Genomic DNA, 21,519 nt, shown 5'->3' on the forward strand with positions numbered 1-21,519 from the left:
CAACCGTTCATAGTAGGCATGTACCGACTAGTTAGGTTCCTGGGTGGTTCTGTCAATTTTAACCCAATCTTTTTCCTTTGGGGACATTTTCCATTCAGGAACTTAATTACCTGATGGTTCTTTTTCATTACTTCTTCTGATGGAGCACCTGTTTTAGCATCTCTACGATATTCATCCTTGTGCCAATCACCAGTGATTTTACACTCTGTCCATAACTCAGCTGGAACAACAATCTCAAACAATCCATCTAAATCTTTTAACAGAACCTTCGAGACCTTCACAAACCTTTCTACTTGCTTGTACCATTCAACTGGTTACTCTCTGTCTGGGAAAATCATTTGTAAAAGATAATATATCCTTCCTTGACCATGGAACATGAACCTATCCACCACCTGGTACTTCTTTCATCGGACATGCCCTTTCAACCTGTTCTGTTTCTTTCATGGGAAACATAGATGCTCCTTTACTAGCTGCTTCTTCCTTCTTTTTCGTCCACCTATTTTTCCAACGTTCGACATTTCCCAATTTCTTCAAAATATTCATTGTTTCCTTTATCTGCAGCCTTTTTCCAGATGCATTCAAACTTTCGAAGTCCTTTCAGTGAAATCTAACCTGTACGATTTCTGCAATGCCTTCGACTTTTCTATGTCTACTCTATACTCCCTAGCAGCTTCAGATATTTTCTCATGTAAATTATTTGCCCTCCAGGTAATACTTTTACACAAAAACAACAAATCTTCATCACGGTAGGTCCCTAATCTCGCTGGACTTATTGTACCAATGATTATTTCTTCCAAATCAACTTTCAACTGACTCACATTTATACTCTGAGGTTGAGGTTTCGGCTTTGTCATTTCTTTTATCCAATTATGTAATTCTTCTGGTGAGTGACCTGCTGAACTCCCTGCTATTGGAGTGACATTTGGCCCTATTCTTCTTGGGTCTAATTGTAAACTTCTCTGTGGGGTCTCTGTTATCAACTCACAAACCGGAAGATCTAACAATGTATTATTCCCTTTTGCCTGTTCATCCTCGTTCGTACTACTCTTGATGCTACTTCCTGGTACAGCCAATGCATGCACTTCAGACAAATTCGGTCTATCTCCATACAACGGTACTACAGGACCAATTGTTACCGGTACCATCAATGCTTCTGCATTTAAACTCCACTGATTCTATTTCTGGACCTGTTGTAGTCTGGCCTTATTCAATAATTTTACTTAATTTTCTTTCAGTACTTTCACTATATCTGAGACTTGCGGAGTCAACGGGGTTCCCATTTGAGGGGCACTTGGAGTCACCACCCCTAAATTCTCTTCTTTTGGCAGAGGTCTTTTGTTCATGATGGCCTCTATCAATTAATTGTCATCATAATCATTCATATCACCCCTTACACTCGGAGTTTCTATATGATTCTCCTCCATCTTTTCAGCTTTTCTTCCCTGCTCTCAAAAGGATATCTGAACATCATACTCCTGTAACCTCGGTTACCAATTCTATATTTTTCTCTCTCAAATGCCTCTACTTCCCATTCTTCCAAGGCTTCGCACTGAGTCAATCTAGGGTTTGGGACTAATTAATTCAATCGGTTCCTCAAATTCTGCAATATCCTCACATTAAATGTACCATGTTGCAGAAAGACTAAAACACCATCACCCTTTGTATACTCTATCCAGTTTTCTAACCACATACAGGTGTGATATCCTCGTTTCAACATCATAAAAGAAGCAGGCATCTTTGGAGGTGGAATCTGAATTTCCTCCCTAGTCACAATTGCTTTGTCCTTTTTGAAGAAAGTCTTTATTTTCTGCATCAACTTCATTTTCTGGCTTCCTCCACTAATGGGTCTCATCATGAATTTAAAAAAAAAAAAACCTTTCCGTAATTCCACTTATTCTGTTTGTTGACTTTCATCCTATACTAGCTACATAAGCAAAGTCTCAACCAATGCTAGCGCGGCTCACACCAACCAATCACAACCCAGCAGACGCCTGCTGCCTGACCAATGTCAGCGCGGCCTTTTCTGACATCAGTATTACTCCTTCTACTGACCCTCCCTTTACAAAATGTTATGGCAATGGTTTTCTGAGTCTTCTTAAATCAAAATTCAGTTAGTAATAACATAAAACAATGCTACTTTGTCTGTTCCACTAAACAAAGAGATAGTCTTCACATTCTCAAGAAGATTTCCTTACTCTGCAAGTAATAATAATGACCAGCGTTCTCACTTCTCTAACAAGCTCGGGGAGGACCTGTTACTCCTCTAGGGATAAGGCCAAAATTTCACGAGAGGACTTTTTGGTGTGAAAAGGAGTCTTGCTACTCTCCTGGGGATAAGACTAGAGTTTCGGGAGTGGAGCATTCGCTATTCAGGCATTCTACTTGCATACGAAAATTCCCTAATGTAACACCTACAGCCCTCCATAGCTTTTAGATATTATTACAACAGGCAAAGTACTTACGCAGTGTGATTTCTTTACCACACTATTCTGCCTACTTCAGGCTCGATTCCATTCCCGGGATTCCTCCGGTATCTTCGTATCTGTACTTCTAGACAACATAGAACATGACTCTAACTTTTCGCGTTAAGAACATATAATCAATAGCCAATAATCATTACCAAACTAATCAATAATTAAACTGTCTGCTACCAAGAAACTGATCCAGCGCCGATACCATATATTGATCAGGGATCATAATCAATAACGTCATAACACAATGGCCCATACACGTCACCCAGAATCCCTGATGCGCTGGGATCAATTTATATTTTCCAACAATTCTTTCCTTTTATAGATTCAAATGAGATCTTTTAATAACTAATCTTTAATATCAACTTTCCCTCTATTTGGTCGATGGACCAATTAGTTGAATAGTTGATGGCAATGATAATTACTAACTTACCAAACATTTAGACAAAAAAATTATCATAGACTCTCGATAAAGTTAATAATTAATTTTTATCTCCATTATAAAAGGGTTAATGCTGATTTGCATTTGGTCACAGATTACAAACACTGAATTTCACGAAAGAAGAAATCATATATGTAATATAAACTCATCTAAATTAAACAATGACTTTATGCCGTGAAGGAGTGGATAGAGTAAGAGACAAATGTTTCAGCAAATATTTATGCCAAACATAATATACCTAACGGAGAGTATGATGAATAGACAATAGTTTCATCTAAATAATACATAGCAATAAATCATTGACGGAGTGGATAGGTGGAGAGACAAAAATTTCATGACAAAATACATTAATATTTAGATTCTGAGAACAATTTAGGCTAAATACAAACCTATTGGTTTGTAGGAAAACCACCCCCTTTGCCTAGGAAATGGTGGGGGTTCCCCGAAACAGAATCAGGGAACAAAGGCTATGAGGACAGGTTAGGAACTGCTAGGCCTTTCTGCAAACCGACGGACAGCGATGCATCTCCCCTCTTCTCCCCTATCAGCCTAAACTCTTCGCCACACCCCTAAAGGCACCCCAAATATACCCTAAAATTGACATGTCCATCCCACAATTGTTGCAAACTATCATCGAACTCGCACAGGGATTGGTGGGCTTTGGAGGTGGTGTTGTCACACCATGGTAACTTCACCTTACATTCAACTACTAATTCATTGTTCAAATTGGTTCCCAGAGTTTGGGTATTAGTTCGTTCTCATGCTCCCCAAATAAGATACAACATTTTATCAATTCTCTTTTACAAATTAACATAATCTGCAAGGTGCAGCTCCGGTCCCACACCTGGGTACAGCATTTGGCAGTCATGTGACACTCTGGCCTTCACCCTTTTTCAGGTCATCTGTGATGCACAGCTCGTTTTTTCTTGCCTCATGACAGAGGCCTCACTCCTTGCAGCTTTCCCTCCCACATTAGCAAATTTTATAAAAATGACTGCTTCATCAAGTACACTGAAGCAGATGAAAATAAACATTTATTAATTATATGATGATGAAACCTTCACTGTTCACCACCCACCTTGCACTATTCCTCATTATTGTTACCTAGCGTAAGCTTAGTGCTAAAACACTGATGCATATGCGGCCTATTCATGCAACTTTTTAGTTTCTTTTAAAGCACAAAAGTTATTCCAATATTAATTATTTACATGTTAGTTGAGGCATGCGCAAAGCAGCTCCCTTGTGTTTGTTGGGTGTACGTTAGTTTTACTACAACTACTTATTGTTAGTACATATTATGGGGGTATTCAAGCAGGTTTAATTTTTGCAAAACCCTGCTCCATCACCAGCCTTGTGCTAGTCTGTCTGTCCCACGGAACCCCGAGAGATCTCTCTATGTTAAATATCTTCCTTTTCTTTGCCTCTCATGTAGGTGCTTTGCAGAGTTGGAGCCAGTCAGGGCTGCCCTGTGGGCAGCTCAGTTGCAGGCTCTCCCTCTCTTGAAATGCAGTTAGTAAATAAATCTTTCCAGAGAGCACTTATGACCGCCTTTCAGAACCTTGCCTGCAGATACTCTTCCATTTATACCGCTGCAGACTTTGTTGCTCGTCCAGACATAACTGGCAACCTCGCCGTTCCTGTGGAATCCAGTGCTGTGTACCAGCAACATACCAGAGTACACTTGTGGTGGCAGCAATGGAATGGGCCTGCAGGTAACTGCATGAGGTCTAGGCTGCATGGATGCAGTGTACATCTTCACTCATAGCATGAATAGGAGGGTCTCATAACAATAATTAACTTTTCAGATATGTTTTCTTCTGTATTTGTAACAAATGAATACATTACTAAATACTTGTGCTCAAAAAGGGTTCTTAAAGTATTTTTTCAAAGTTCAAATACTACATGAAGAACGAACGCTTTTTTGATTAAATGTCGCATGGGCGTAGCTTCAGAGTGTTGCACCCTTCTAATGTATTTCTGGTCCACAGCTGGTTAGGGGTGCCACCGGTACGGTGAGGTGTCTCTCGGAATTCAGAAGGAATTTTATCATAAATACAAACAAACGCACACACATACTCTCTCTCCCTCTCTGCTTTGAAAGTCTTCTAAAACTCTGGTTATTTAACAAAAGATTATGCTTTCTCTCACTTAATACCCTTACCAATATGCATTGGTCTCCCTTTCTTCTGCTCTGCTTGTCATATAGTATAATTTAATATCCTATGCCAGTGCGATAGTTGGAAAATCTGAAGCTCACTCCACCAGTCTTACTTCCCGAACTACGCCCCTGTAAAAAAGCGTCCTAATATTTTAGTGTTTGGGCTATCCCTGTTATTATATTATAAAACACAGACGCGGCATAGATTGCTTGCCGCCTCTTGTATATCTGTTTCTTTAAGGAATGATGCGCACTGGCATTCCTTCATCGCTGTGCATTGTGAGCAGGCCCATTGTGACCTCGGCTACCCTGCTGGGGATGCCTCGTCCCAGCGCCAGGTTTTACTCTGCAGCCTGAACTTCAAGTGCGTTTCTGTGTTTAACCGCCAAGGGTTTCTATTTACTTGTTTGGACACCAGCACAGTGAGCTAGAAGAACGCCTCCAAGTAAGATATGCGCCACAGCACCCTGCGCAAGGGTTTTGGGACGGAGTTGTGAATAAGCTTACGTCTCATTTTTTTACCTTCATTGGAAAAGACCCGGTGTGTAAAGATCACGAAACTCCAACCCCTGAAATAATGTGTTTTCCCGAAGGAGTCTGTGATTTTTATTTTTTTAACAAATATATTTACTGACTTCGTTCCCATCAGACTTAAGTAGACCCAGCATGAATATGCCTATTTCGTTCCAACACCATCAGTGCAACAGTACTGTTAAAGCACAGTGCTATTAAGTGTCACCCTTTCCCCATTGAAATCCTGTACCTTGGGTTCCTTAGATCAGACACTGTCATTTTCCAGTCTCAAATTACCCAGCCTTCTATTACAGGATTTGCGATGTAAACAGACCACAGAGCAATGAAAGATGGGCTTACTGTCCCGACCTTGATTTTGGGGGGGGGGGGAGTGGGGTGGAGGAGAACACATACTTCTAAAAAATATTTCTCATGTTGTGTGTGTATGTATGTATATATGTGTGCTAAGCCAATAAATCTTCTTTATTGCATCTTTAACTGGAGTCTGTGCCTCGTTTGGCCCACCGTGGTCGTTCGTTGGGATCCTGTTTTTATATATATATGTGTATATGTATGTGTGTGTATATGTATGTGTGTGTATATATGTATATATATAAATGGTCTGGAGATTTGCATGCCAGTCTACTAGATTTTGACTATACAATGGAGCTACTATTTTGCAAGGAACCTTGTTACATAGTGACATTTCTGTGGTGTTTCCTATTTTTCAGACCATGAGGCTTTAACATCCTAGGAAGCCTAAAGTAGGTAGTTGGGGAGTAAGGCGGTGACAGTTATGTATTCCTCTTTTAGTTCAGCGTCTCAAAATATGTCCTGCAGGGCAACCATGTAGGTAATGGAAGGGCATGCAGGCTCTACAGAATGCTGAATACTATTCAGAAATGTTGTTGCTAGTCGTCATTGAGCCCTGTTACTCCATGGAGCATGACTGGTTCATGTGATGATTAAACTGATGCATTTTAATTTTTCTATACAGTTCAGTACTCGCCAACCGTTTATTAAAAATACTGGGACGAGTCTATCTCTAGGTGTGATCTAGCCATGGCTTGTTCTCTCACACTCGTAATGAAGCAGTTGCTCTTAAGTTCGTAGTTTTGAGACTGTTGAAGGGGGGGAGCTGTATAACCGATTGCTCATGGGGCTTGCAGAACTGTCCAAAAGAATTAGTCTCGTGTTCAGTTAGTTTAGGCTTTATTAAGAGACTCAGGAAAACAGCCGAGAGACTTCTTGCAGAGAGGCTGATCTTCAAAGGGGATCCCCGCAAACTAAGCAAGAGATAGAAATGATTTCAGGTTAGCAATATGATACTGGATATTTTAAAAATAGGCTAGTTAGAGGTATAGACTTAGACTGCTTGTCAAATAAAATTAAAAATACATTATTTACTTCTAGATTGTATTTTTACTAATAACGTAATCATCTCCTTTCTAGGTAAAGGTTGAAAACCTGACAGATTTACTTGATATTCCCCTTCCTAAGTTTCTTCCGGACTACTCTATTTTGGCATCTCCACCCCATGAAGCAGACAAAGGTAAGCATCAAACCATATAAACCTTTACCTGGTATTAATAATTATTGTGGCATAAAACTTTACACCAACACGATATATCGGAGAACAACCTAATGTGCTACTACTCTGAAAGGCACGCATATCACCTCTTTCAATTCATGGTACCATACTTCATCTAATGTGCATGCATTTCATCTCATGCCATGAAGATCGCAGAGATACAAGGTCAGTTTGTTATTCGGATTATTAAGAACAAGGTTGTTTCACTTGTTTCTTTGCTTGCAGACACAATTGAACCTTAATTTCGTTTTTTCCACTTTGGTAAACATTGCACCAATCCACAAGAGTCATTTAAAAAATCCACTCTAGAATAAGGAAATTAAATATTGAGTAATTCTGAGAGCTGAATGAAACATGGTTCAGGGGAAGCTCGAACCTCGGATTTGTTTTTACCTGCAGGGGGTGTTGCTGGTCGCATTGCTGCCCGGTCCAGTGGTCGCTGCCTCTTGGGTCTCCTCGGCTGTGTGTCTCCGCCGCCACCGCTACTGTATATCGCGGCTCGGAGCGGGGGGAGACTACAGCCCCCAGACTCCTTTGGGCCCTGACGTCATCTACGCGCCCGGAGGCGCTTAAAAAGTCCACCGCTTCTCCCGCGTCGCGGGACGCGCGCGGGCGGCGCCGGGCTAAGCCCGGGACAGTCTGTGACAGTCTGTGACAGTCCGGGACTGGCCGTGTCTGGGCTGGGCCATTCCCTTTTGCGTTTGGTATTGGCGTACCAGGACTCTGAGGACTTCGTCTCTGGTAAAGTGTTACCCTGTTATATTGTTCCTGTGGTGCTAGTGAGATCCCATTCACTCCATTGCTGTTGATAACTAATAAATTTGTGAGCACTCACAATGCCTATAGGCCTAAAGGACTCACTTACATCGGTGTTAGGTCCTCTTGATAATTACCTGGTGAAAAAGGTAAACAAAATAAACAACGACCGAAGGGCCTCTCTGGGAATGGATAGTCCGCCATTAAGTACCCAAGTTCCTCTGACTTTTGTGGAGAGGCCGCTGGAACATGGTATCTGCGAGCCGGCCTCTATAGCTGCTTCCACGGTTACAGCCCAGGTTACAGCCCAGGTTCACATGGATTCTTCAGCTGCTGAAACATATATATCGAGTGAAATTACCGACAAGGTCACCTCTGTTGCTAGACCAGTCAGGAACTGTAGGAAGCAGCATAGTAAAAGGGGGGGGGGAAGAAGTCTATAAAAAGGGTTGACATTACTAAACAAGCACAGGTTAATTTAGACGAGCCCCCAAACTCTCGAGTAGATAGTAATGTCGTAAACAGCCTAATAGACCCTGATCAACTGTCCCAATTATTGCGCTCCCTAGAGGTTATATTCGAATCCAAACTAGATCAGTTTGTGCAACCCCTAGTTCGGAAACTAGTCGCTGTGGCCGATGAGGTCAAGAGGCTAGGAGGCTTGCTAACAAAACATCTAAAATTGATAGATAGCAACAATAAGGTGACGGGCGTAGCTGGGCAAGAGAATGTAGCCAGAGTAGTAAACCAACAGCAAACACTCCAGCCCCCAAATACTAAAGTCCCGGTTAGACCAACTTTACCTGAGCCCACTCTCGCACAAAGAACTGCTATACCAGTTTCGACGGGGTTGGCTGCGTCATTCAATAGCCAGGAGGAAAAGAAATGTAGATCTATAAACTTACCCCCGGCATGTTCCCCTTATGTTGTGATTTTAACTAATGTACCGCCACAGGATAGTCACTCAGACCGAACGTATAAGGAATCACATGACTCTCTTAAACACAAAACTGTTTCCTGGTTGCACAGGAAGTGTGGATTCCCGTTCAATTTTGCTAATGATATCTTAAGCACTAGACGAGTGAACTGGATTGGGCCTTCTAAAAAATCTTGTGTAGGTGAATGCATAATAGTTAACTTTAGACATCCACAAGATGTGGCTACTGTCTTATTGAGGGCTGCCTCTCTGGTACAAGACAAACAGTATCCAGGTGCGTCCCCTTGGTTTCTTTTATAACTACCCCCCCAGAGACCTCCCACTTAGTATAAAATCGAGAAATCATATACCAGGGACAGCATTGACGCCGTTTTCCAACCAGGGTCCCGGAGGAGAAAATTACTTTAAGTATGGGTCTAATATCCCTACACGCAATCGATTTGAGGTATTTTCTTCCCTGGATATGTGTGATTGACGAGAGGCCACTGAGGGTATAGGGGTTGAGTCTTGCCCCGGTTTGGTGCCTCAGGAAAAAGATCAAGCACTTATGAACCCCGTTGATATTAATTGTAGTCAAATGACCCATGGTAATCTTAAGGGGGCAAACTTCAAGATGGTAACTTGGAATGTGGCGGGTTTATGGTCCAAGAGAGATAATACCTCCTGGTTAAGTTTCTTGAGGGACTACGATATTATGGCTTTTCAAGAGACTTGGGAAATCGATTGTGATTTTTGGTTGGACGGTTTTACGTCTTATTTTGTCCCAGCAATAAAACCAGTGTCTGGGAGGGCTATAGGGGGTTTATTGGTCCTGGTATCGGTGAAACTAAGAGGGACAGTTAGCAGGATATCCTGTTCATCCAATAATTTTCTCATCTTGGAATTTAAACTCACTAATAACACGAAATTATTACTAGTGAATTGCTATAATTCCCAGCAAGGGGACTCACCGAATGTTCACCTGCTTTGGCTGTCGATCTTTTTAAATACCTACACTTTAAAGCAAACCACTTTTTGCCACTATATTTTGTTAGGCGATTTTAATGTGCACTTATGTAGTCATAACTGTTTGTTAATTGACATTGATGGGCCAGATTTTACATCCCCGCAACACTTTGAGCACTCAAAAAAGGGGGAAGCACTGGAGAAACTCTTATCTGAAAATGAATTGTATGACCCAGGCTTCTTCGATCAAAGGACTCGGGTTCCCACTTTTATAGGTAGGGATAGTGATACAATAATTGACTACATATTTCTCTCTTCTGGCCTTTTAAAATATGTAGTTTCCTATAATGCTATACAGTCAACTTTTAGTGACCATAATCCAGTGGCAATTGAATTGTTAGATGGTTTCTCTTTTTTAAATACATCTACCCCCTCCTTGATGGTTGCTGAAGTGAAGACAAAAGATCAGGGGAGGAGGCTAAACTGGAGCAAGGTAATTCCAGAGGAGTTTTTTAACACCATTACATAAGAGGCGGCTATGGATCTAGAAATATGTGGAGATCATCATTCTACGGGGAAGCATGTAATATCCTCGTATGAAGCTATCTGCCTCAAAGTGGCAAAAGAGCTAACCAGTAAAACTAGACCTGCCACTAATAGGTTAGTTATGGGCTGGTTTGACCATAAATGTACTAAATCTTACAATTACCTCAAAAAAGCTCTTCAAGCACGCCCGAGGAATAAAATTCTGGTGTCTCAGCTTAGAAGAGATTATAAAAAAACGTTAGAGGACAGGAAAAAAGAAATCAAATATAATGCTTGGGTTGAACTTATGGACAAAGCCACTTTAAAAGACAGCACAAAATTTTGGTCAATTATTAACACTCCTCTTTTTACTAATATTAAAAATAATGTGCTGGAAACTAATATCGCAGAGGAGGATTGGCTGAGCCACTTTGAAAATATATATGGCAGTCACCTCGAATTAGAAACCTTCGTGGGACAAGCCTTGGAACCCACCTCTACGCCAGTTAGGTTCCATTTAGGAGAGGTTACCAAAGCGATTGAAGATTCTGCTGGAAAGAAGGCCCCTGGACCAGACGGAGTCCCAACCGATATGTATAAGGCCAATCCTTTGTTTTGGGCCAACATACTGACAAATGTATTTAATAACTCGGCTTGTGTTGGATTCCCTAAATCGTGGTCCCGGTCGGTTATAATACCGGTCTTTAAGAAAGGTCAAAGGGCAGACCCCAGATGTTATAGGCCCATATCCCTGTTGGATTCCTTTATAAAAATCTTGGGGAAAGTTATCCTAGCTAGGATAACTGGGTGGGCCTCTGACAATAACATTCTGTCAGATGCCCAATATGGCTTTAGAGCTGGGCGGAGTACGGAGGACCAATGTTTAAACCTTCTCTTAATAACAGCCAAATACACCAAGGCGGCCAGGGGCTCCATTTACTTGGGTTTTATGGATTTGTCCACAGCTTTTGACCTTGTCAACAGGTCTAAATTGTGGACAATGCTCCTGGAAATGGGACTTGATAGGTCCCTTGTGTATTTCCTTGCTGAGCTCCACAAAGACCTGAACGCCTCTATTAGGATGACAACCGAGGGGAAATGTATGTCCAGTTTGAAGTCCAGCAGAGGGGTACGACAAGGATGTATATTAGCTCCCATGCTGTTTACATTATATATTAATGCCCTGGAACATAATCTGTTGGCAGCAACGCCGGACATTCCGCGTATGGGAGGTACCCCGATTCCAGTCCTCCTATACGCGGATGATGCCGTTCTTCTGGCCAGGACTCCCCTGGCCTTGCAAAAATTGTTGGACTCGTTTGGACACTTCATGAAAAGCTTGGACCTGGTAGTTAATAACAGTAAATCACATGTGATGTCGTTGGGCCCTGCAAAAAATAATGTTAAGCCCTTCTTTTGCGGGGGAGAAGAAATCTCACGAGTGAGAGTTTTTACCTACCTAGGTGTAGTTTTCGATGACAAAAGTTCTTGGTCCCCCCAGCTTTCATTAAAGGCAAATTCCGCGAGAAACTCCTCTGCGGCAGTACTAGGTTTTGCAAAAAGGCTGGGAGGAAAGCCGGTCGAGGCAATATTAACAATCTATAAAGCCAAAACCATTTCTATTGTTAGGTACGGGGCGTCAATTTGGGGCTATATTAAACATGATGTGATCCAGACGGAGGAAAACAAATTTTTCCGCTCCCTTCTTGGCCTCCCACAATCAACCGCTTCCTACTCAGTCCACTTGGAACTTGGGATTGGATACATAACAGATATAATTAAACTAGCACCATTACTGTTATGGATGAAAACATGGTTAAATCCGAATCTCTCCCTTAATCATAAAATCCTAAAGGACTGCATTGGATTAGACAATAGGAATAAAATTCAGTGGTTGTCTAATATTGAGATGTTAGCTGCATACATGGGGAGACAAGACATTTTTTCTAACCCAGAATCCCTATGTAAGGCAGATCTTGAGTGGGTAAAATCTAATTTTATCAAATTAAGGGAGGCCGAGCGAGAGGGAGTTGAACTTTGTAAATCCTCGGTCAGGGGGCATGTTTTGGTAACCCCGTCCCCGGGGATGCCATTATACCTGACATTAGTTACCAACTCCTTCCATAGATGGTTGTTGACTAAACTGCGGTTCAACCAAATACATTTGGTCCTATGGGATGTGGAGGGTTGGAGTAGACCTGATGACGCTGCACCTTGCAAGTGCGATGACTTTTCCCCACAAGACACCATGTACTTTTTGTTCTTCTGCCCATTTTTTAAACACGCTAGGAAAAAGTTCATCATTCCCCTGTTAAAAAGTATGAATTTTACTCAGTGCAAGCCAGCCCTAATGTTTTTAAACTTGTTAGAGTGGCCATTAATTATGTTTTGTGTTGCCAGCTTTTTAGCAGCATCTGTCAGAGAGAGGAGGGCCAGACTAAAAGCTGTATAAGATGTTGATCCCCTCTAATAACTGTAAATTAATTCTGTATTGACTGCTTAAGTTGGCTATGGTTAATCATGAATTTTTAATTTATTGAATAGTTTCTATTTGTATATTCGCTATTAACTAGATTTTTAATACTTTTGTATTTGTATAGCATACTTTTATGATTTTAAATAATCGAATAAAGTGGTTTTGACTTGACTTGTATTAATAATTATTGTGGCATTAAACTTTACACCAACACAATATATCGGAGAACAACCTAATGGGCTACTACTCTGAAAGGCACGCATATCACCTCTTTCAATTCATGGTACCATACTTCATCTAATGTGCATGCATTTCATCTCATGCCATGAAGATCGCAGAGATACAAGGTCAGTTTGTTATTCGGATTATTAATAACAAGATTGTTTCACTTGTTTCTTTGCTTGCAGACACAATTGAACCTTAATTTCGTTTTTTCCACTTTTGTAAACATTGCACCAATCCACAAGAGTCATTTAAAAAATCCACTCTAGAATAAGGAAATTAAATATTGAGTAATTCTGAGAGCTGAATGAAACATGGTTCAGCAAACTGTTGAATACAGAACTTTTCAAAGTTGCCAACAACTGAGTTTCTAGGCATGCAGTGTTTGTGATTGAAGATTATCGGAGCGGGTTCTTTCTACCTCCCGCAGTGCACTTTATGGGCCAAATAAAGTGCTAAAATCTGACTTTACTTTCGGGCTTTACGGGCTCAGTGATTTGAAGTAATTGGAAGTAGACCAACAGCACTTTAGAAAAATTCAACAAATAAAGTAAAAACATTTTGAATGGTTGATTAATTACAACTAACAGCCATTTCCTTAAGAAAGTTACTTGTTTGGAAAGCCATGCAAGTGGATAGGACAGGAGATTCTAGTACATCACCAAAGAATATAGATTTTAAGAGCACAAAATCCAAGCACTGAGCCTCTAAACATTGCCTGTAGCCATGCTATTCCTGTGCAATTGAGGTGCCACTAAAAGCATGTTCCACAGGTCAGATTGACTTTCTCATCCCTCTGGCGGTTTCACTAAATACAATTTCTAGAAAGCTAAGATAGTGGATGCTTCTTATAGTGCCATTGAATTTGGCCCGGATATAACATAGATACCCTTCTGAACAGGTACTTCCTAACCTTTGATCAACGAAAATAAAGGAATGCCAAATCCCACCTCATTTGCAAATACGGTATAGTGTCTTTGGAGAAACTAAGATGTAAATGAGAAACAGATCTGCTAAGATTGCTTGTATATTCACAGTGAGATTAGATTGTATTCATTTTCTAAAGGAAAGGCAAACCTAATAGCATACAAAATATTACATAGAATTAATCAAAGGTCAAACAGAGCTTCACACAAAATGTTATCTAGGTCTTCAGAAGTGTGCTCAAGAGGCCGCGAAAAGTCAGGAAATAAATTATGTAGTAGCTCTGCGCAAAATCAATAGTTTATCATAGAGAGCCTTTGGCAAATATGAAGCCATAGATACCATTGTTGATGAGACAGTGAGCATGACTCATTTGGGAGTTGCCACATCTGGGCAAAAAGCAGCTAGCAATGGAAGTGAGCGTATTCTGCCTTAGCAGAGGGCAGTATTGTGGAGTTGGAAAGCACTGACAGCCAGGAGCCTTATTAAATCAGTGGGAAGCCTTGCAACCCTAGGAGCAGTTGGTGAAAATGTGGTATGTGAATGCAAATTTTAGGACTACGGTTGTCTTGTGCTGGGTCCGATTGCTTTCCAAATCAAATGATTGAACCTTCTAATTGATCAGTCCTACTTTTCCTATTTTCTTGAAATTCATAGTTGTTTGACAGACGAGAAAAGCAGTATGTGCAATCTTTAAGTCTTCCATTTAAGTTTAAAAAATCTGTTCTCTCAAAAAGGTGCATCCATTGTAGTTTTTAAAAGCAGGAGTCCTCAAGACCCTTTATCACAATAAGGTGAGGTGCTTATCAGAAATCTACGGACAAGCACTGCTGGGTATCTGTGTGATAAACATCACAGGGAATTAAGGTGATACTGAGCCAGGACATACCTTTATCTAAGATGACAAATCATCCAGTGTAGGGACTTAAATCAGTAATTGTTGCGTCCTTAAGGTCTGAAATCACAACCTACTCAGTCTGTGGAGTCTGTATCTTTAGATGTGTAGGCAGTGCTTAATTTGAGCCAGTGGTTACCGGTGCTCAGCACCGGCACTTAATTGTTAACACTAGCACGTATGACAGTCTGCCACAAGGTGACACTGTTTGTTGGATTTGGAGATGAGTGAAACAGTTGTTTACTAATCAAATATACCTTAAAAATGACTCTTAACTTGCCGTCTAAGCTATTCTTATAGCTTTTGCTGCCTGGAATAGTCGGGATTGTCACACTTGTGGGGAGTGTGATGGTTAGTAGTTGTGTTGGTACTGTAATTGCAGCGCTGGTAGGGGCAGGGGGTAGTGCAAACTGCAGTGGCCTCCTGACGAGGGCCCTGCCAAATATGTTTTTATTTTTAAAGGAAAATTAAGCACTGTGTGTAGGTATTATCAAGTGAAATGCCCATAGTTTGAAACGCCTACCACCAGAAATGAGGCATGCTTCCAGTGTTCTGTAGTTCTGAAGGAATTTCACTCCTTATTTGTTTGCCTTTAGTACTTTTGTTTCTCCTCAGACACTATGCTTTAATGGTTTACATAAATGTCAGTGTTTTTCTAACTTTATGTATGGAACGTTGCTGTGGGGCCTCTAACCAGAGTTGGACTCAAAGGGCTTCAGCCCCCCCCCCCCCCCCCACCCCCACGTCGTGTGTGGCAGCCCGGGATGAGACGCCTTCCCGGGCAAAAAAGCAGCCGCACCCGAGCACTTAAAAGACCATTTGCATGTTAATGAGGCCTTGCTGTTGTTTCACCCCTTCTAAGAGCCCCTGCAGCTCCACTCTGCCTATTGCTTAAAGTTCAGCCCCCCCCCGAAATTTTTGCTCAGCCCCCCCCGAAATTTGGCTCTAGTTGCGCCTCTGGTCAAAGTTGGCTTTTAAGATCCTCATCGCACAATGTCTTCAGTGTTGGTCTCAGCTTATACTGGGATAGCGGGAAAGTACATGTGCATAAGAGCCTCTGCATATCAGATTGTCATTCAGGGATGCTTCATAATGTTAAACTTCGACCACCTAAGTGCAGCGCTGTGGGTGCTCCTCCCAATTTTAGAAAGACCGCAGTCTGTGAGATGGGTGTAGGCCATGGTGCACATGCAAAACAGATTTCGCCCATGATCAAAAAATTATTACAAAGGGTCCAGACATCACCACAGCTGGGCATCCATTATCATGGAAAGGACTTTTCCGTATCAACAGTGGCTAGCTGCTTTTTCAGCACTTCATGAGCACAAGCGGAGCCACTCCAAATACTTGCAGCACTGAGGTCATTTACAAACCTCTATCAACAAATGCATCCTGCAGGGCTCAATCACTTCAGACTTTTCTGAATACCGTTGGGAATCCCTTGTTAGTCAACTGGAGGTCAGGATTTGCACTTCATAGACGTCCTGGGATATTTAGGAGGGATTTACCTACTGGTCAAGTAATTCCTTACGTTTCTGAAATGAAGGTGAATGCTGGTTATCACTCTAACCAAATGGAATAGGTTTCCTTAGAAATGCAGAAAGACATGCACACTTTAAAATATTTTTGGCCACTGGCCATCAAATTGTGTGTCTGAACTTTACCCCTGTTTGCATTTTAAAGAGGACGATTCTGAAACGCACAGTAGCTTTAACAAGTTCAATCATGTTGAGAGTTATAATGGGCGCCTCCCTTTATCTTTATTTATTTATTTTTGTATTTTTTATGCATTTTTATAAAGCGCAGACTTTACCCGAAGGTGTCAGAGCGCTGTACAATAGAACCAGTTGCGTTACATGAGAGAAATGTTACAAAATAGAACGTACAAAAATAGCAGGACACCGAATCAAACACAGCAGGCAAGAGGAACACAATATCAAACACAGAAAGCAAGGAATGTACAAAAAATAAATAAATATAACAAATTTACAATGATTAACGAACTTCCTGGCGGGGTCTGAGAATGAAGGAATTAGTTCTGAAAGTGTCTTTGGAATAGAAGAGATTTGAGGTCCGCTTTGAAGATCCGGATGGAGATGGTGGCACGGAGCAAAGGAGGAAGCGAGTTCCATATTCTCACAGCATAACCGAAGAACGATTGAGCCATCAATTTTTCCCTTTTGAAGGAGGGGGGCTCAAGCAGGAACTTTTCTGCATTCCGAGAAGGTCTCAAGCCTCCGGACAATTTCAGTTTATTTGCCAGCTAGTGAGGGGAGGAAGAGTGCAAGGCTTTGTGGGTATGGCAAGCAGTTTTGTAAATAGCTCTAGCCTCTATGGGAAGCCATCGGAGAGAAGACAGGATAGGAGTGATGTGGTCACTTCGTTTGGATCCTGAAATGAAGCGATCTGCTGAATGGAGGACGGATTTAAGGGGGGAGAGGTGAGATTTGGGAAGGCCAGTCAGAAGAGAATTACAATAATCCAGTCTAGAGAGAACTAGCGATTGGACCAAGGTTTTTAGGTCTTTCTCCGGGAAGAACCGACTAATCCCCCACAGAAGGCGCAGCTGATAACGTGCGTTCTTGGCAATGGAGTTGATGTGTGAGATTAGGTTGAGTCTTTTGTCAAGTATGACACCTAGGGATTTAGCGCAGTCGACAATGATGGGTTTACTGTTGAGTAAATCCAGCTGATCCATCCAGGATTGAACAGGAGGCGGGAAGAGAGAGGTAGAAAGGAGGAGGAATTCAGTTTTGGAGGGATTGAGAATGAGTTGGTGAACTAACATCCAGTTGTGAGTAGAGTTGAGTAGTGAGAGATCTTGAGAGGAAGACACCTTGAGGTAGATTTGGGTGTCATCTGCATAGAGATGGTAGAGGAATCCAGATTTGCTTAGGAGGTTCCCTAATGGTTCCAGATGGATATTAAACAGAGTGGGTGTAAGGATGGAGCCTTGAGGGATGCCTTGACCAATCACCAGTGGAGACGAGAGACTGTTCGCAATCTTGATCATTTGGGATCTGGCCGAGAGGAATGAGGCAAACCATTTAAGCATTGTGCATTCCACGCTCATTCTCTGTTGAAGAGTGTTAAGGAGGGTGTTGTGATTAACAGTGTCAAAGGCTGCAGATAGGTCAAGAAGAATCAGAAGGCACGATTCCCCCGAATCGAGTATATGCAGCGCATCATCGATCACTCGCAGCAGGCCTGTTTCAGTGCTGCAATTTTGAATAAAGCCAGACGAACACGTCAAGGAGATTGTCCATAATGTGTTGGGAAAGTTGTTTTGCAACACATTTTTCTGTGATTTTAGAAAGAAAAGGGAGATTGGTGATGGGGCGGAAGTTATTGAGGTTGTTCGCATCTGCTGAGGTTTTTTTTAGAAGGGGGGTAACCTGTCCTAATTTGAGGACAGCTGGGAGGGATCCTTGACTGAGGAAGAGATTAACTAGCCTGGTCCAATAAGAGAGAGTATTGGTATAGAAATCAATGGCGATGACACTAGGTATGGGGTCAGAAGAATGGTTGGAGGGTTTGGTTTTGAGGATGCATTTGAGGAGGTCATCTTCCGAGATGGCGGCAAAGTTCTGCCAAGTGACTAAGGATTTTCGCTCCTCAATGGGGATGGGATGGGTGACCTGATCCACCAGTGATTTGACCTTTTCATCAAAGAATATAGTGAATTCAGTTGCTTTCTTTGAAGCATCCTCAGGTTTGATAGTTTGGGGAGAACAGTTTGGGTTTTTGATGAGGTCGAAAAGTTTTTGGGGACTGTTTTTAGCAGAGTCGAGGAGGGATCTGAAATGTGATGCTTTTTCATGGAAGATGTGCTTGTGGTATTCGGATCTTGCTGAACGTAAAAGAGATTGGAGGTGGATGGAGATTGTCTCCAATGTTTCTCCAAGATTCTAATGTTTTTTACTTTAGTCATATAGAGCTTTTTCCTTTTGCTTTGGAGTGGAGTGACATTGTCGATTTCGACTCCAAGGATTGAGAGGCAGTGGGGAGTGAGATCGTTAACATCCGCGTTAGGGTGTAGGCTAGGAAGTGAACGCATAGCATAAGCACACAGTCTCAAGATCAATGTTTTTAGTGTTGCGGAACCAGGTAGAAGCCCTTTTAGGTTGGCCGAGAGCTATAATGTGCGAGAGGTGAAAACGGAAGGGAATGAGGAAATGGTCTGACCAGTCTACATGGATAGGGGGAGCAATGGTAAGCTGGTCCGGTTTAGAAATAACAAGGTCCAGAATTGAGCCCTTGGCGTGTGTAATTTCCGAGCAGTGTTGGACAAGATCGTTGGCTGAGAGAAAGGTTGCAAGCTTGTTGGCAGCCGAGTCTTCCATGGAGCTCCAGTGGAGATTGAAGTCACCTAGGAAGATCTGCCTGTTGCTTTGTGAATATTGGTCGCTGATGAAGTCGGTGAGTTCCTCCATGAAGGAAGAGCAGTTACCGGGCGGGTGGTAGATGGCATGGAACCTGAAGGGTGAGCCGTGATGAACTTGAAGTTCTAGGGATAGGCATTCGAATGTGCGGAAGAAGATGGTGGGAAAGGCTTTAATTTGAAGGGAGTTTCTGAAGATAATCGCAACACCTCCCCCGATCTTGTCTGTTCTGTCGTTTCTGAGGGTAGAGTAGTCGGTAGGTATCAGAAGATCAAACAAAGTGTGAGAGGAGTCATTATATATCTCAGTGAGAAAGAGCATGTAGAGATTGTGGTGGGTGATAGTGTCAGAGATTTCCAGTTTGTGTTTGGTTGCAGATCTGCAGTTGTAGAGCATACAATGTAGCTCTGACGCAACTGTTTTGGTGATGGGAGTGTTTGGGCTGATAAGGGGGATAGATATTAGATTCTTGAATGAGGGTGCCCCTTGAGAGGGTGGCTGGTAAGTTCTGATGGAAGAGATGGTCTGAATGGTGAAGTGAGTAGAATTGTTAGGAGAGGAGAGTGGAGGGGGATTGACGTTGGTAGTAGCTAGCCAGTAAGTCTGTGGAGGACAGACTGTGGTTGGCTTTATTGGGGCGCGGGAGCAGGGAACTCCTCGGGAGGTTAGGGGAGGGGGATATCTTAGCATTTAAGAGTGAAATGGGCGCTTCAAGTTGGGAAATGGAAGAGATGAGAGAATCAAATTTAGATTCCAGGGATAGGTGGGCTGAGCACAGAGTGTTGGGCGGCTCAATGGTTAAGGGAGGGAGTGGAGTAGGTGAAGGAGGACAGGGGGATATGGGGGACCGGGGAGAGTGTTGGGGTGCGAGGGTCAAAGGTGGGGGAGGGAGTGAAGTAGGCGAAGGAGGACAGGGGGATGAGGGGGACTGGGGAGAATGTTGGGGTGTAAGGGTCGAAAGGAGTGGATGGAGTTAGTGATATTTTTACTGGTGTTGAGCAGAGGTGAAGAATAGAGATCATAAGTAGGAGGAGAAAATTGAGAAGTATAAAGGGAGGGCGAGAGGTGGAGGGGGGTTAAGGGAAGGCCAGGGATACGGTAAGATGAGAGGAGAAGGGGCTGTACAGGGAGGGAAGGGAGGGAGGGGAGGGAGGTCAATGGAAGGCCAGAGGAATGGAGAGAAGAGAGAGGGTGCAGGCCAGGTACCATGGGCTATGAAAGGTGAATGTAGGGGGATAGGCACAAGCAGAGTGGGGGGGGGGGGGGTTGGGCTAAATGGTAGTTGTGGGAGGAGTGAGGGACTGTGAGGTCAAAGGAAGGGGAGAGGGCGGAATTACCAAGAGGGGAAACAGAGTTGTGAAGCATAGGAGGAGGAAGGACTGTAAGGTCCGAGGGAGGGAAGAGAATGGAATTACAAAGAGGGGAGGCATGGATGTGAGGCATAGGAGGGGGGATTGTAGGTTGTAGAGAGATGGGAGGTGTAAGAACAGAATTGAAGGTATGAGGGAAGGGGAAGAGCAGAAAGGGATGAGAAGAAAGGGGGAGGAAAGGGGAAGGGTAAGGCATGTTGATCGGTAGTTCAGGTTGTAAGAAAGGTGGATTAAGTAGGGGGGAAATGGGTAGGAATAGGAGGGTTAGGGGGCAGGAGATGGGATTGGAGTATTGGGGAGATGCAGGGTGGGGAGGGGCGGCGGGAGGTAAAGCAGACGAGGTAAGAGGGGCATCAAGTTGGGAAGGGGCCAGAATGGGGGAGGAGGGAGCAAGAGAAGGGGGAGATAAAGGGTAGACCTGTGACTCCCGGGAGAGCGGTCTTAAGGAATGTATGGGGGTCATGGGGGGAGAAAGGGAGAAAGAAGACCAGAAGAAGAAGAATAGAGAGCGATCATAGTCACGGGGGTGGGACGAAGGGAGTGGAAGAGGTGGTCAAAGAAAGAGAGACAGGAGTCTGTAGCTTGGATCATGACAGTGCCATTATTATAAAGTGTAATGGTGAGAGAGCAATTAAAGCAAGCGGAGGGAGACATTTTTAACCACTTCCCATGTGTGAAAGAAGAGGAGGAGGAGACGTTGAAGGAATTGAAGAAGCTGGAGGACCAGGAAGGGATGTCGCGAGTGAAGAAAATGAAGTCATTTTTGATCTTCCCTAGACGCCCATTATGGAATTGGTCAACAAAGAGGGAATCTGGAAATTGTTCAATGGTGTTATGCTTGAACTTTTTTGCTGCTGCTTTGGACAGATTAGGGGGATAAATTACTTTGAAGCAGGTAATTCCAGACTTAAT

At 42.7% G+C, this 21,519-nt stretch overlaps 1 protein-coding gene across 1 annotated transcript in view; it reads left to right on the forward strand.

Moving 5' to 3' along the window:
- Window positions 1–21,519, forward strand: part of LOC146817266 (elongin-A-like) — a 522,392-nt gene that overhangs the window by 352,256 nt on the left and 148,617 nt on the right. The window contains exon 5 of the mRNA XM_085610852.1: window positions 7,037–7,136. Coding sequence (XP_085466978.1) covers window positions 7,037–7,136 — 100 coding nt within the window. The remainder of the gene's footprint in view (window positions 1–7,036; window positions 7,137–21,519) is intronic.

The sequence above is a fragment of the Triturus cristatus genome, chromosome 6 (genome assembly GCF_964204655.1).
Source record: "Triturus cristatus chromosome 6, aTriCri1.1, whole genome shotgun sequence".
Classification (NCBI taxonomy): domain Eukaryota; kingdom Metazoa; phylum Chordata; class Amphibia; order Caudata; family Salamandridae; genus Triturus; species Triturus cristatus.